At 41.6% G+C, this 15,152-nt stretch overlaps 1 protein-coding gene across 3 annotated transcripts in view; it reads left to right on the top strand.

Moving 5' to 3' along the window:
• Nucleotides 1–8,750: 8,750 nt before the first annotated feature.
• Nucleotides 8,751–15,152, top strand: part of IL15RA (interleukin 15 receptor subunit alpha) — a 41,698-nt gene continuing 35,296 nt past the window's right edge. For 2 of the 3 annotated variants that reach the window (XM_070391462.1, XM_070391447.1), the window contains exon 1: nucleotides 9,301–9,432. In XM_070391462.1, coding sequence (XP_070247563.1) covers nucleotides 9,348–9,432 — 85 coding nt within the window. In that variant the 5' untranslated portion in view covers nucleotides 9,301–9,347. Of the gene's footprint in view, nucleotides 9,023–9,300; nucleotides 9,433–15,152 lie in introns of those variants that run through there. The other variant, XM_070391455.1, reaches the window with a different exon arrangement.

The following is a 15,152-nucleotide window of genomic DNA, read 5'->3' as shown; positions in this document are numbered from 1 at the left end:
GAAGTAGTAGCTATGATCATAACCCGCTTGTAACCTAAAGACAACAGGGATTTCCTATTCTGTACAGGCAGCTATGAAGTTATCAGGTAGTAACTGTCCATCTGAAAGAAACTGGTCATCTTTTCCTTGATCAATTAGTATGTCAAGCTGAGAACCTGGAAAGGACTTCACAAGAGGAGCAGCATCATAAGCTTTCCATTTACTTTGATCTGCTCCCAAATATGCGTTAAAGGCTTTTTTGCCCCAAGGACAAAGCACTGGACTGCAAATTAAAGCAAATGCTGACACAGATTTGTATTTTCCAGGATTCTTTAAAGCACAAATCAGCCCTGACCGGTTTGGCTCAGTGGATAGAGCGTCGGCCTTCGGACTGAAAGGTCCCAGGTTCGATTCCGGTCAAGGGCATGTACTTGGGTTGCGGGCACATCCCCAGTAGGAGATGTGCAGGAGGCAGCTGATCGATGTTTCTCTCTCATTGATGTTTCTAACTCTCTATCTCTCTCCCTTCCTCTCTGTAAAAAATCAATAAAATATATTTAAAAAAAAAAAAAACAAATGAGAAAGCAAAAGGTTTTCCTCTTCTTCCAAGTTCTAAAATTTTAAAATTCATGAACCAAACTCACCAGGTGATGGGTTGAGGAAAGTAAAGAAAAGGTGGGGCAGAAGAGAAAGGGCAGAAATATTTTGTGAGCGTGAAGGAGTGCCCCGAAGGTGACAGGCCAACTTGAGCTCTTAGGTAGGTGAGGGTCCATACCCTATGTCATTTGTTGTGACTGGGGGTGGAACATGATCCTGCTTAATCTTGGGGTGGTTTGCTTACAAGTTTATCATCTTAGTTGGGTGTGGTTTTGCTAAAGAAAGCGATACTGCAGTGGGAACATGTGTCCCAACTGTCATAAGTTCCACCCAGGGTGGAGTTTCTACCCTCACCATCTGTTCATGAGGCCTCCCATCCACCTCCTCGGTGCCCTGGTATCCTGCTGTGGCAGATGGCTTGGCTCAGTATCATGGATTACATATCTCTGAATGCTCGTTTACCCCCTAACTTGTACTGAACATTTTTAGCTGACAATTTTCTCTACAATCATCTTAGGTAGTTTACAAAGAACAACATGGTAAACATTATATACTGTATATTATTTATTTAACACTTATTGAGCATTTATTATATGTCAGGCTCTGCTCAAAATGCTTTTATTAACTCATTTACTCCTCACAACTACCCTATGGTGTAGGTCCTATTATTTCCACATATGCAGTACTGGTTTCAAAGACAATTAAAAAGTAAAATTCCAAAGCAACGTTGAGTTAAAAAATAATGAAACTTTAAAAAGTTGTTAAGCTCACTCTACTCTGATATATTTAAATATTTAAAGATCAAAATTCATTTCATAGCTTCATTTTTCAATTACAAAGGTGATTAAATTATAATATGAGGCTCTAAATTAATATAATTGAGTTATGAAAAAATAATTGGTCTCTTGGAGATTTTTGCTACCAAAGATTCATCACAGAGAGGAAAGGGGTGATTTCCCTCAAGAGCAGGCAAGCTTTTCTGTTCCAGAATTTGGAGCTCTCCTGCCTCAGGAATGCAGTTTACAGATTTTTTATTTGTTTGACATTTGTTTATTTGATTGCAGGATATCAAAGAGGCTGACCCAAGTAGGCTTTTTTTTCTGGAGGAAGACCTAGGCTGAGATAAACAGCCTAGATTGTCTTTGAGGATAACTGGATATGCAAAAAGTATTTTGAAGGGATTGAGGATGGGCTACCTAGAAGGGAGTCAGGTGGGTTTGTAGAGACCAAAGCTTGAAGTGTGGGTCTGCACAATGATCATCTGGAAATAATAAAAAAGAAACAAGTCACAGGCCTCTCTCTATTTTCCTGGGTCTGCTGGACCCAGCGATCCCACTTCTGGGAATATATCCTAAAAACCCTAAGACGCCAATCAGAAAGGATATATGTACTCCTATGTTCATAGCAGCATTATTTACAATAGCTAAGATTTGGAAACAGCCCAAGTACCCATCAGTAGGTGAAATGGATAAAAAAGTTGTGGGACATTTACATTATGAAATACTATGCTGCTGTAAAAAAGAGGGATCTCCTCCCTTTTGAAACAGCATAAAGGGACCTGGAAAATATTATGCTAAGTGAAATAAGCCAATCTGAGAAAGACAAATACCACATGATTTCACTTATTTGTGGAATCTAATGAACAAAATGAATTGACCAAAAAATAAGACCCAAAGCATGGAGACATGGAACAGAGTGACATACCTCACTGTGGGGTTGGGGGGACAAGGAGAGATAAACCAAAGAACTTATATACTGATATGCATGGCCCATGGAAACAGGCAATAGTGTAGTGAAGACCTGGGGGAGGGGCGGTTAGGGGCTGGGAGGAGGAGGGTAAAGGGGGGTGGGAAATGGGAGATATCTATAATATTATCAACAATAAAAAATATTTTAAAGAGAAGAGAAGAGAAGAGAAGAGAGGAGAGGAGGGGAGGGGAGGGGAGGGGAGGGGAGGGGAGAGGAGAGGAGAGGAGAGGAGAGGAGAGGAGAGGAGAGGAGAGGAGAGAACAAACAGGTCACAGGCCTTATTTTCCTGGGTCCTGGCAAAACCCAAGGGAAGGGAAGAGAATTATTTGCCATGAGCATGGGTGGGGGGATGATATCAGATTTTTGTTGATCTTGGCAAGTGGAAACTTGAAGCCAGATATGATATGATTTACAAAAATAAGTAAGTGTGGTACTTTTATACTTTGAGTATCACATATCAATTCTTTTCTCTTATAGCCAATGTTTGTTTTTCTGTTCTTAAGCAAAACTTCTTCTATGAGTGGACTTGTTTTCTTTCATTTCCTCCACCTCATTTTTACTGCCTTGGCTTTCCCAGGTTAGCTGTAACAACTAGATGCCTTTATGCTGATTCCCACAGACTTATCCTGTCTTAGTTCCCAAGTCAGTATCTCCCAAAGCCAATCACACTATCACTTGGTGAGCATTAGAAATGCATCATCCACACTATATACACCCAGCCTGAAAACTAATTGTGCATGGTTCCAAAATGGCTCCCCAAGTCTTCTTGATAGCTTTCAAGAACCTTAAAATTCCCATATGACCAAAAAATTCCACTCCTAAGTATATGCCCAAGAAAGCTGAAAACATATGTTCACACAAAAGCTTGTACATGAATGTTCATAGGAGTATTATTCATAATAGCCAAAAAGTGGAAACAACCCTGGCCAGAGTGGCTCAGTTGGTTGGGTGTCCTCCCGTGAACTGAAAGGTTGCTGGTGCAATTCCTGGTCAGGACACATGCCCAGGTTGTAGGTTTGATCCTTTCTGGAGGTGTGCAGGAGGTAGCCAATATATGTATTGCTCTCACATCAATGTTTCTCTCTCCATCTCCCTTTATCTCTTTCTAAAAATCACTTAAAACATTTTAAAGTGGAAACAATTCAAATGTCCATAAACAGGTGAATGAATAAACAAAATGTGGAATATCTATTTAATAGAATATGATCTAGTATAAAAAGAAATAAAGTACTGATACATTGAACAAAATTATGCTGAGTGAAAGAAACCAAACAGAAATAATATATTGTATGATTTTATTTATGTGAACTATTCAGAATGGGCAAATCCATAGAGACAGAAAGTAGATTAGAGTAACCAGGGACAAAAGACGGGAAATTGGAAGTGACTCCTAACAGGTACTGGGTTTCTTTTTCCAGTGATGGAAATATTCTGGAATTTGACAGTGGTGCTGGTGGCACAATATCATGAATATACTAAAAACCACTGAATTATACACTTTAAAATTGTGAATTTTATGTTATGTGAATTACATCTTAATTTAAAATTTTAAAATTCTAAAGCAAGATGTAGGAGGAAGAGGTTGTGGGAGGGGAGGAGGAAGAGGAGAAGGAAGAGTCAGAGAAAAGGAAAGGAAAGAAAGAAGAGGAAGAATAAGAACCCATTAGCCTTAAAGAGATTTCAAGATGGCAGTAGAGTAGACGGAAGCTATGCTCACCTCCTCCCATGAACAAACTGTAATTACAACTAAATTTAAAGAAAAATCATCCTGAATCACCAACTGAAGGCTAGCTGAAGAGGAATAAACAAGGATTTACAGAAGAAGCCACGTCGAGACTGGTAGGAAGGGCAGAGACGCAAAAAAGGCTGGCTCTGCTCCCACAGGTGGAGGCTGAAGTCCTCTCCACTGTGAAGGATTCCCCTCCGAAGCATGGGGCCTAAACCCCAAGCTGGGCTCACAGCCCAGAGCATCAGAGCTGGGAAGAGGCACTCACATAACATCCAGCTGTGAAAAGCTGCAGGATTTCTGTCTGCCAGGGAGAGACAGAGTCCAGCTGTAGACACAGGCACCCTCTTAAAGGGCCAATGCACAAAATTTAGTTCACAGCCACTCACCCTGGGCTCTAGGGGAGGAAGGGTGGGGTGAACTAGAGTTTTGTGAGGAAAGTGGGGCTTGTGGTTCTGGGAGAAAGCTGAAGGGAAAGCTGCCAGGATCTCTGTGCTGAGTCATTCTTCCATGCCATCTTTCTTGGGTGGAGCACTCCCCTTTGTGTGGCATGGGGGGGGACGGGGAGAAAGGAGGATGACCAATTGCCCCACCCTCTAGACTGCCTCTCACCCCACACTGTGGAGTTTAGGCCCTGCCTTGAGTCAGCTGCCTTGGCCAGGGTGTAGAGGTCTAGGCAGACTCAGGGGGTGTCAGTGACTGAGTTGTCTGGCTTTGAGGCAGGGACTATTCCCACCACTTTCCCTGTGAACCTGACTGGCACTTCCTCCTCAATGGGAGATCAGTTAAAACCACCCTCCCAGCTTCCAGCAGACTCAACCTCCCTGCTTCAGAGGCCCCACCAGCCCCCACGCACACGATTCTTAGTGGCTTCACCCTGCCAAGGTTGGAGCAAAATCTGAGACAGAGTCTTGTGGCTCTGGGGTGAAAACTCCACCCACCCCCTCCCCCTCCCGGGAGGTGCACTAGCCCCATCTTCCCTACTCTGCCAGAGGCTCTTTCAGTGACTAAGCCCAATAGGCAGCCAGCAGGGGTAGGCAGGCCGTGGTGGGTCTCAGGGTGCCTTTGGACTTGTGCCTACCTGTCCCGGGCCTAGTGCTGAAACAAGCTGGCCTTGGTGTGCAGCTTGGTCCTTTCGGCCTGCACCCAAGCCCAACGGAAGCAACCACAAACTAGACCCCTTGAAACTCCAAACAGGTTGCCGAAGGCCAGGCACAGACAGCATCTGACACTGACCTACACAAGAGTCCCTCCCAAGAGGCCCAGGACCAATACACCCAGTGGCCAGCTTCAGACAACATCAAAGCAGAATCCAATAAGCTTCCCAAACAGCATATCCAATGGGAGATCTTGGCATGATGGTTCCCTTTGCTCCACATCCTCACCAACACGTATTATTTGTTGACTTGATAATAGCCATTCTGACTGGTGTGAGGTAGTATCTCATTATGGTTTTGATTTGCATTTCCCTGATGATTAGTGATGTTGAGCATCTTTTCATATGTCTGTTGGCTATCTGTATGTCCTCTTTGGACAAATGTCTTTTCATGTCCCCTCCCCATTTTTTTATCATAGTGAATTTTTGTTGTTGTTATTGAGTTGCATGAGTTTCTTATATATTTATATCAACTCCTTATCAGACATATCATTTGCAAATAAATTCTCCCAGTCAATAGTTTGCTTTTTTGTTTTGTTGAAGGTTTTGTTTTCTTCACTCAGGGGGTGTCAGGAAGGGCAAAGGACAGCATCTTTTTAGTTTGATGTAGTTCCATTTGCTTAGTTTTTCTTTTGTTTTCCTTGCTCAAGGGGATGTGTTCAAAAGATATTACTCAGACTGATGTCAGCTAGTTTACTTCCTTTGTTTTCTTCTATGAGTTTTATGGTTTTAGGCCTTACATCTAAGTTGTTAGCCCATTTTGAGTTTATTTTGTTTATGGTATAAGAATGAGTTCCTTTCTTTCTTTTTCTTCCTTCCTTTCTTTCTTTCTTTCTTTCTTTCTTTCTTTCTTTCTTTCTTTCTTTCTTTCTTTCTTTCTTTCTTTCTTTCTTTCTTTCTTTCTCTTTCTTCCTTCCTTTCTTCCTTCCTTTCTTTCTTTCCTTTCTTTCTTCTTTCTTTTTTGCATGTATCTGTCCAGTTTTCCCAATACCACTTGTTTAAAAGACTGTCATTACTTCAGTGTTTAGATTAGTGACCTTTGTCATAGATTGGCTGACCATAAAAGTGAGGACTTATTTCTAGGATTGTTATTCTGTTCCATTGATCTATGTGTCTGTTTTTGTGCTAGTACAACACTATTTTGATTACTATAGGTTTGTAGTATAGTTTGAGATCAGGAAGATTGATACCTCCAACTTCGTTCTTCTTTTTCAATATTGCTTTGGCTATTCAGGAACTTTTATGGTTCCATATAAATTTTGGATTACTTTTGAGAAAAATGACATTGGTATTTTGATAGAAATTGTACTGAATCTATAAATAGTTTTCGGTGATATGGTCATTTTAACAATATTAGTCCTTTTTTTATCTAAGAACACAATATATCCTCCCATTTATTATTTGCATCCTCTTCAATTTTTTCTTCAGTGTCTCATAGTTTTGTAGGGGTCTTTCACCTCCTTGGTTAAATTTATTCCTATTTTATCCTTTTTGATGAAGTTTTTTTTCCCCATTTCTCCTTCTGATTGTTGGTTATAAGTATATTGGAACACCACAGATTTCTATATATTAATTTTGTATCCTGCTTCTTTACCGAATTTTAAAAAATAGTTTTGTTGATTTTTGGCAAGAAAGGAAGTGAGAGGGATAGAGAAACAGAAACATCAATGAGAGAGAAATATTATCCATTGACTGCTTCCTGCACACCACTACTGGGGATCGTGCCCCAAACCCAGGCATGTGCCCTGATCAGGAATCCAACCGATGACCTCCCTGTTCATTGGTCAGTGCTCAACACTGAGCCACAATGGCTGGGCTTTACCAAATTCTTTTATTAATTCTATTAATTTTTTGATTAAGCCACCTTGTTTTTGGTACTTTGTTGTGGCAGTCCTAGGAAACTAATACATATATATATATATATGATTAATATGCTAAGTGTCTGACCATCTGGGTAATGACATCACGTAGCAATGCCTGGCTTCCTCTCCCTAGTGACTAGCCTCCTTGCAGTTTCTTCAGCCCAGGAACAAGACTTGCTTTATAGCCAGATGGAAACATTTTACACTTTAACCAAATGTCTGTGAAGCATTTTCCAGTGCCTCATCTCATTTGATCCTCACGGAAGTCCTGGAGTAGGTAGATAGGAGACTCGGTGGAATCCTATTTTCTTTTCACTAGCCAGAAAAGAGTGATCTAGAAAGCTTAGAAACTTTTTTTTTTTTAAATATATTTTATTGATTTTTTACAGAGAGGAAGGGAGAGAGATAGAGAGTCAGAAACATCGACCAGCTGCCTCCTGCACATCTCCCACTGGGGATGTGCCCGCAACCCAGGTACATGCCCTTAGACCGGAATCGAACCTGGGACCTTTCAGTCCGCAGGCCGACGCTCTATCCACTGAGCCAAACCGGTTTCGGCGAAAGCTTAGAAACTTGACCCCATTGAAAAGAAGTAAGAAATGATGCACCTGGAAAATGACTTCAGGTTTTCTCACTGTACAGAATATAGTCAAACACTGCTACAGGTTAATATTTTACCCTTTGTTCTCCCTGAGTGATCTACAATAATAATCTGCTTCATATTGATATTTACTGCTGTGTTGCTGACAATTACCTGAAAGAGAAGTCGGGGTGCTTCACTGGGCTGGAAAAAGTTTAGCTAAATCAGAAAGCAGGTCTAATTAAGCAAGTTTATGCTATATATATATATAAAAGGCTAAGTTGACTCACACATGTGTGATACATATAAAGCTCTCGCTGGCACCAATCGCACGTGTGTGTTTCCATCTGACATGGTCGATCGTGAATTTGCATCCTCTTCAATTTTTTCTATTATAGAGAAAGGGCGAATAGCTATATTAAAATAGTTCTTCTAATTAATTTCCTTTCAATGTGCACCAATTCATGCATTGGGCCACTAGTACATATATGAAAGCAGAGCTATTTGGGTATGGATGGCAGAGATTCATACGTTTAAAAAAGAAACTATCAGTACTACTCATAAAAAGGACAGCAACTTGAATGAACTTCAAGGGAATTATACTGAGTGAAAAAGCCCATCTCTAAAGGTTACAAACTGTATGGTTACATTTATATAACATGGCAAGATTATAGAGATGGAGAAAAAGATCAGTGGTTGCCAGGGCTCAGGGACAGGGGGAGAGAGGAAGGTGGCTGTGGCTATAAAAGAGTAACAGGAGAGATCCTGGGAGGGGAACACTTTCGTCTTGGCAATGGTGGTTACAGATCTCATCTATCTATCTATCTATCTACTCTCTGTGTGTGTGTGTGTGTGTGTGTGTGTGTGTGTGTGTGTGTGTTTGACAAAACTGCACAGAACTAAACACACACAAATGAATGCACAGAAAACTGACAAAATTCGAATATGGCTATGATTTGTGTCAGTGTCAATTTCCTCGTTGTGAAACTGTACTAGTTTCCAGTAAACACGGCTCCAGCAGGCGTGAACAGGTGGCATGGACTGCGATTCCCTGCAGGTGACCCGGCCAGCCGCACTGGGGCGACACCTCCGGGGTCACCCACCATAATTGGATCAGATTGGTGGAGGGAGCGCAGAGCCACTCACCCAGGGAGCACAGAGCCACTGACTATCCCATGGTCTAGGAATGAAGGGAAACTTGGAAGGTGAAGTAAGAGGGACAGGAGAAGACAAGCTATACAAAGTCAATGACTGGAGCAGAAGTCAGGTGTGAACGCCCACCTGCCGAGTTTACTCAATGACCTTGCTTCCCAATGGCTTTGCCCACTCCCTCTGCGTTGGGACCCGAGACCCACTGTGCTTTTGGTCGAGAGGTGAGGAGAGAAGGGGGGGGCAGGGATCCAGTCCTCCGCAGGGGACGGTCCGGGACTCGGCTCTGCGCGGCTCGGTTGTTCCAGGGACTGCCGCGGCCGCACTAGGACCCCCTGCAGCTGCCGGGGCTTTTTCCAGAGGGGATGCTGAGTCACAGATCTGTCACGCTTCTCACCTCTCCCCAGCCCTCCGGGGGCTAAAGTAAAAGCGAAAGCGAATGCGACTCGCGGGGCGGCTAGTCCCGAGAACTGTGCCCGTTGCCTCCTCCCGGACCCTTGGGCATCTGCAGGTGCCGGGCGAGGGGAGGACGCAGGCGAGATTGAGGCCATGGCCCGCCACCCGCTCCGGGACTGCTGGGCCAGAGAACTCCCCGTGCTGCTGCTACTGCTGCTCCGGCCGCCGCAGACGCGGGGTAGGGAAAGGCGTGCGCCCTTGGGGCGGCGGGAGGAGGCCCGGGAGCCGCAGGGGGACTGCGCTGAGCTCTCCACCTACAGCGGCGGGCAATCGGTGGGCTAGGAAAGGGTGAACCGCCGGCCAGGGAGGGGGCGCGGCACCCGCGTGCGGGGAGCACGTGGAGGGAGCAGTGGCTAGGAGCAGAGCGCCAGTCTCTGCGCCCCGACCCACCCCCAAGAGAGGGAGCTGCGAGGCCAGGCTTTTAATACAACTTCTTCCCGATTTCCATGGCAAAGGGGGAAACCCGGGGCTTGCAATGGGGTATCCGAGTTGGAGCTTTACAGCAATTCCGAGAAACCATGAGCGCGGTTCTCCCAGCCCCAGAAGGAAAGCTGTACAAATGGTGCAAAGCAGGCAGTCCCCGCAGAGGTCGGGGAAGACGACCCCATTAATACCCTCAGACAAAAGCAAATAACAAGCGTAGGTAGTAGCATCGGCTAGGGGCTGCGTCCCTGGGGAGAGAAAAGGCGTCGGCCAGATTGCACATCTGGGAACCTGGAAACAACTCCAATTCTTAAGCAGCTGGGAACTGTGCCAGGGCGCAGGAGAGTGGGGCAGCATGGAGTAATGCTCCCAGGCAAAGGCGAAGAAATGAAATTGTTGGTGATGGTTTGGTGTAGGTCACATAGATGTAATCTCAGCGGAAAGCATAGAATAAGTGACGAGTACATTTTTCTCCTGGGAGATAGAGAGGAGGAAGAAGAAATAATAGATGTGTCTGGATTTATCCACGTTGGCTCTTCTTAATCTTTTTAGTCTGGGAGTTCTTTGAGGGGTCTGATGAAAGCTATGTACTCTCTCCCCAGAAAAAAAAAATGCATAAATACATATACTTACAAAACTTGCATATGATTTTGGGGTCATGGACCCACTGAAAGGCATCCATGGGCTCCTCGGGGATTAGTAAATCCATAAGATCTCTTACTTCCTTCCCCCTCGTGTGTGTGTTTAAGGCAAGACTCCCAATCATTTACATCCAGTCAGTCAGTCAGTCAGACCAGTCTAGCCAGTACCTGATCAGAGCCATCCATCCTGGCTGGGTTGGTGTTAACTCCATAGCTCTGTGGATTCCATGAAGTTTTGTTTTCAGAAGACTATGTTTGGACTTCTCCCATATCTGAGAATGTGTTATGTTGGTGGTTTGTTCAGGTCCTCCCAACTGGCTAACCAGTGTCCTGCATGCTTCCTGAGGAGATGTAGGAAACAGCCAGTGGCCTGGGGCAACTCGATTGCACAGTGTGAAAGGAAATGCAGCTTTAGTTAGAACCTAGCAAAGATGAGCTGTCAAAGTGCAGAGAGCAAAACTGCAGTCAAGATTTTTAAAGCTCATCAACTACAGCATTGCTCTTTAACCTCACAAGGTTCTTGCTACCATCTGATAACTCCTCATGTTTCTTAGTTTTTCTTAAACAGCTTTACTGAGGGATAATTGACAGATAAACTGCATACATTTAAATTGAACGATCTGATAAATTTAAAGTTAAATGTGTACACTCATGAATCAATCACCACAATCAAGAGAATAAACATAATCATCATTACCAGAAGTTTCTTCATGTCCTTCATACTCCTTACCTCCCAACGGGCTGTCACCCAGGAAAACACCATCTGCTTTCTGTCACTATTAATTTGTTGTATCTTCTAGAATTTTATATAAATGCAACCATAGTATATGCTCTTTCTTGCCTGGATTCTTCCTTTCATTGTAACTACTCTAAGAATCCATCCACACTGTAACTTGTATCAATAGTTCCTTTCTTTTTATTGCTGAGTACTATTCCATTGCATGGATGTCACACAGTTTGTTTACCCATTCACTTGTTACATGGACATTTACATTGTTTTGGTTTGGGGCTATTGCATATAGAGCTGCTATGAACATTCACATTTAGGTTCTTGTGTGGACATAGGCATTTATTTCTCTTTAGGAGAGAAAATGACTAGGAGTGGCTGGATCATATGACACATGATGTTTAATTTTTTTTAAAAAAACTGACAAACCATTTTTCAAAGTAATTGTACTATTTTGCATTCCCAATAGCAGTATTGTTTTGGTTTGGTCTCTTTTTGTTTTGTTTGTTTATTTGTTTGCTTTTGTATATAACTATCCAATTGTTACAGCACCATTTGTTGAAAAGATCATCTCTGCTGAATTGATATTATAACTTTAAAAAAAACACACACACAAAGCATCAGCTGTCCCTTTATGTTTGGATTGCTTGCAGTAGACAAAACACCAATATACAAATATCAATTATAGCTCTATATATTAGCAATAAGCAATTGGAAAATGAAATTTTTTACAAATGTATAATTTGCTATAGCATCAAAAAGTGTGAAATACTTAGGGATAAATGTGACAAAAGACTAAAAAAGAAAAAAAAGACTAGAAAAGATCACCTGTACACTGAAACCTACAAACTATTGCTGAGAGAAATTTAAAGATCTAACAAATGGGGAAATATACCATGTTCATGGAATGGGCAAATTAATATCATTAATGTGGCAATTCTCCACAAATCAATATTCCAGCAGGCTTTATTGTAGAAATTAACAAACTGATTCCAAAATTCAAATGAAAATGCAAAAGATAAAAAAAGAGAAAATGCAAAAGATGTAGTATAACCCAAAAAAAAATGAAAAAGAATGGAATTCGAAGAACAACACTTCTAATTTTGAGACTAATTATAAAGTTACAGTAATCAAGACAATGTGGTATTGGTAAAATGGATAAAGAGCTAACAGAGCAGAGGATACCTAATATTTTTTAAGTAGAAGAGATCCAAATTATTAAATTTGTTACTTGGTAATATGATCCTGGTTATCCTATATAACCCTATATCATAAAAGCCTGATATGCAAATTTGTCCCCTTAACCAGGAGTTCCACTGGGATTTCAACCAGGGGGCGGGGCCAGCCAACCAACCGTGGGAAGGGAGACCCCAGCCACTGGCAGCTGGCAGCCTCTAGGGACCCTATCCATACACAAATGTCATGCACTGGGCCTCTAGTAAAGTATAAAGAGCAGCCCATTTCTTATCCCTAGGTGAGAAAATAATACAGTCTCAGATCTGTTCCTGCTAGTTTACAGACAGCAAGTTGCATCTGTCTGTTCTTATTCAAAAGGCCTGATTTGGAGGGAAATTCATCATCTTGGGCAGGTCATTTGTTTAAAGATGAATTTCCCTGCTCACTAGTGCTGGTTTGTACAGAGTGTTAGTGCATTGGGGGGTGGTTAGTGTATTGGTGGTTAGTGCATATGGGAGAACATATTCACCAATGATTCATTGATAAGGGGTTAACCCCCCAAATATATAAAGAACTAATACAACTTAACGCCAGGAAGACAAACAATCCAAAAATGGGCAAAGGACCTGCATAAACACTTCTCCAAAGAGGACATACAGATGGCCAAAAGACATATGAAAAAGTAAGCAACATCACTAATCATCAGAGAGATGTAAATTAAAATGACAATGAGGTCTCACCTCACACTTACCACAAGTGCTAGTGAGAATGTGGAAAAAAGGGAACCCTAGTTGGTGGGAATGCAGATTGGTGCAGCCACTGTGGAAAACAGTATGGAGTTTCCTTAAAAAAATTAAAAATGGAACAGCCTTTTGACTCAGCAATCCCACTTCTGGGTATATATCATAAGAATCCCATAACACCAATCAGAAATAATATATGCACCCTTATGTTCATAGCAGCATTATTTACAATAGCCAAGATCTGGAAACAGCCCAAGTGCCCACAAGTATATGAATAGACATAAAAGCTGCATTACATTTACACAATGGAATACTACACAGAAGGAACTCTTACTCTTTGTGGCAGCATGGATGGACCTGGAAATTATTATGCTAAGCGAATTAAGCCAGTCAGAGAAAGACAAATACCATATGATCTCACTAATATATGGAATCTAATGAACAAATAAACTGACAAACAAAATAGAATCAGAGGCATGTATACATGGAACAGATGGACAGCTGACAGAGGGGAGAGGGATGAAGGTGACTAGATAAAGGACAGTGAAGGGATTAGCTAAGAAACATATATGCACAGCCCATGGACACAGACAATAGTTTGGGGAGGGAAAAGGGAGAGATGGTGGAGTCAGGGTAGATGTAGGCAAACAGGGAGGCAGAATAGGGGACATCTGTAATAGTGTCAACAATAAAAATTTTTAATTAAAAAAATTTAAACCATTTTTCAGAACTATGGAGGGGCGTTGCCCAAACCTTTTATTATTTTATTTCAAATCAGTTTTATCTAGTTATTATTGCTTTGTGCTACTACTGATGGCAAAAAAGTGATAAAAACTTAAATGTACAAAAAATATAGGATTTTTAAAAATCAACCTAAATGTTTAACAGTGGAGGACTGCATAAATACAATGGAGTTGCTTTCAAATAGTATGCATCATATGGTTCCGTTTTTACTAGAAGATCTAGAAGTAAACTGTATTAAGCAGAGAGATATGGATTGTGTCTGTGTGTTTGTCTGCCTTTTCTCGCTTTTCTATCATATTTTGAATTGTGCTTAGCCAGTTAGCTCAGTTGGTTAGAGGATGGTGCTAATATTTTCAATTGTTTTGTAATAAGAAAAGTAAAATAAAACCACAAAATAACACAATCAAGATCTAGAATTTTGGAGTTTTTATCATTCATTTTAAATTATAGCTGATCTCCTTGTTTGGCAATGTTTTCATGACTTTACATATTTTGCAAATTGCTCAAAATAAATTATTATAAGGTCACTGCATATAACATTTGTGCATACTATACATACATTTTATCATCTTTTTTTTTTTTAAATCTTTATTGTTCAGATTATTACATTTGTTCCTCTTTTTTCCCCCCATAACTCCCCTCCTTCCAGCTCCCACCCCACCCTCAACCCTCACTCCCCACCCACTGAGTTCATCCATAGGTGCATGATTTTTGTCCAGTCACTTCCCGCATCTCCCACACCCCTTTTCCCCCAAGAATAGTCAGTCCATTCCCTTTCTATGTCCCTGATTCATTATAGTCACCAGTTCATTCTGTACATCAGGTTATTTATTCACTTGATTCTTAGATTCATTTGTTGATAGATGCATATTTGTTGTTCATAATTTGTATCTTTACCTTTTTCTTCTTCCTCTTCTTAAAGGATACCTTTCAGCATTTCATATAATACTGGTTTGGCGGTGATGAACTCCTTTAGTTTTTCCTTATCTGTGAAGCTCTTTATCTGACCTTCAATTCTGAATGATAGCTTTGCTGGATAAAGTAATCTTGGTTGTAGGTTCTTGGTATTCAGCACTTTGAATATTTCTTGCCATTCCCTTCTGGCCTGCAAAGTTTCTGTTGAGAAATCAGCTGACAGTCGTATGGGTATTCCCTTGTAGGTAATTGAGCCTCTTTCTCTTGCTGCTTTTAAGATTTTCTCTTTGTCTTTTGCTCTTGGCATTTTAATGATGATGTGTCTTGGTGTGGTCCTCTTTGGATTCCTTTTGTTTGGGGTTCTCTGCGCTTCTTGGACCTGTAAGTCCATTTCTTTCTCCAGGTGGGGGAAGTTTTCTGCCATTATTTCTTGAAATAGGTTTTCAATATCTTGCTGTCTCTCATCTTCTGGCACTCCAATGACTCTGATATTAGTCCGCTTAAAGCTGTCCCAGAGGCTCCTTACACT

This window comes from Myotis yumanensis, unplaced genomic scaffold, assembly GCF_028538775.1.
Source record: "Myotis yumanensis isolate MYYU_CA2020_CCGP unplaced genomic scaffold, mMyoYum1.0.hap1 SCAF_1, whole genome shotgun sequence".
Taxonomy (NCBI): Eukaryota; Metazoa; Chordata; class Mammalia; order Chiroptera; family Vespertilionidae; genus Myotis; species Myotis yumanensis.
This window is presented reverse-complemented; position numbering and strand designations above follow the sequence as displayed.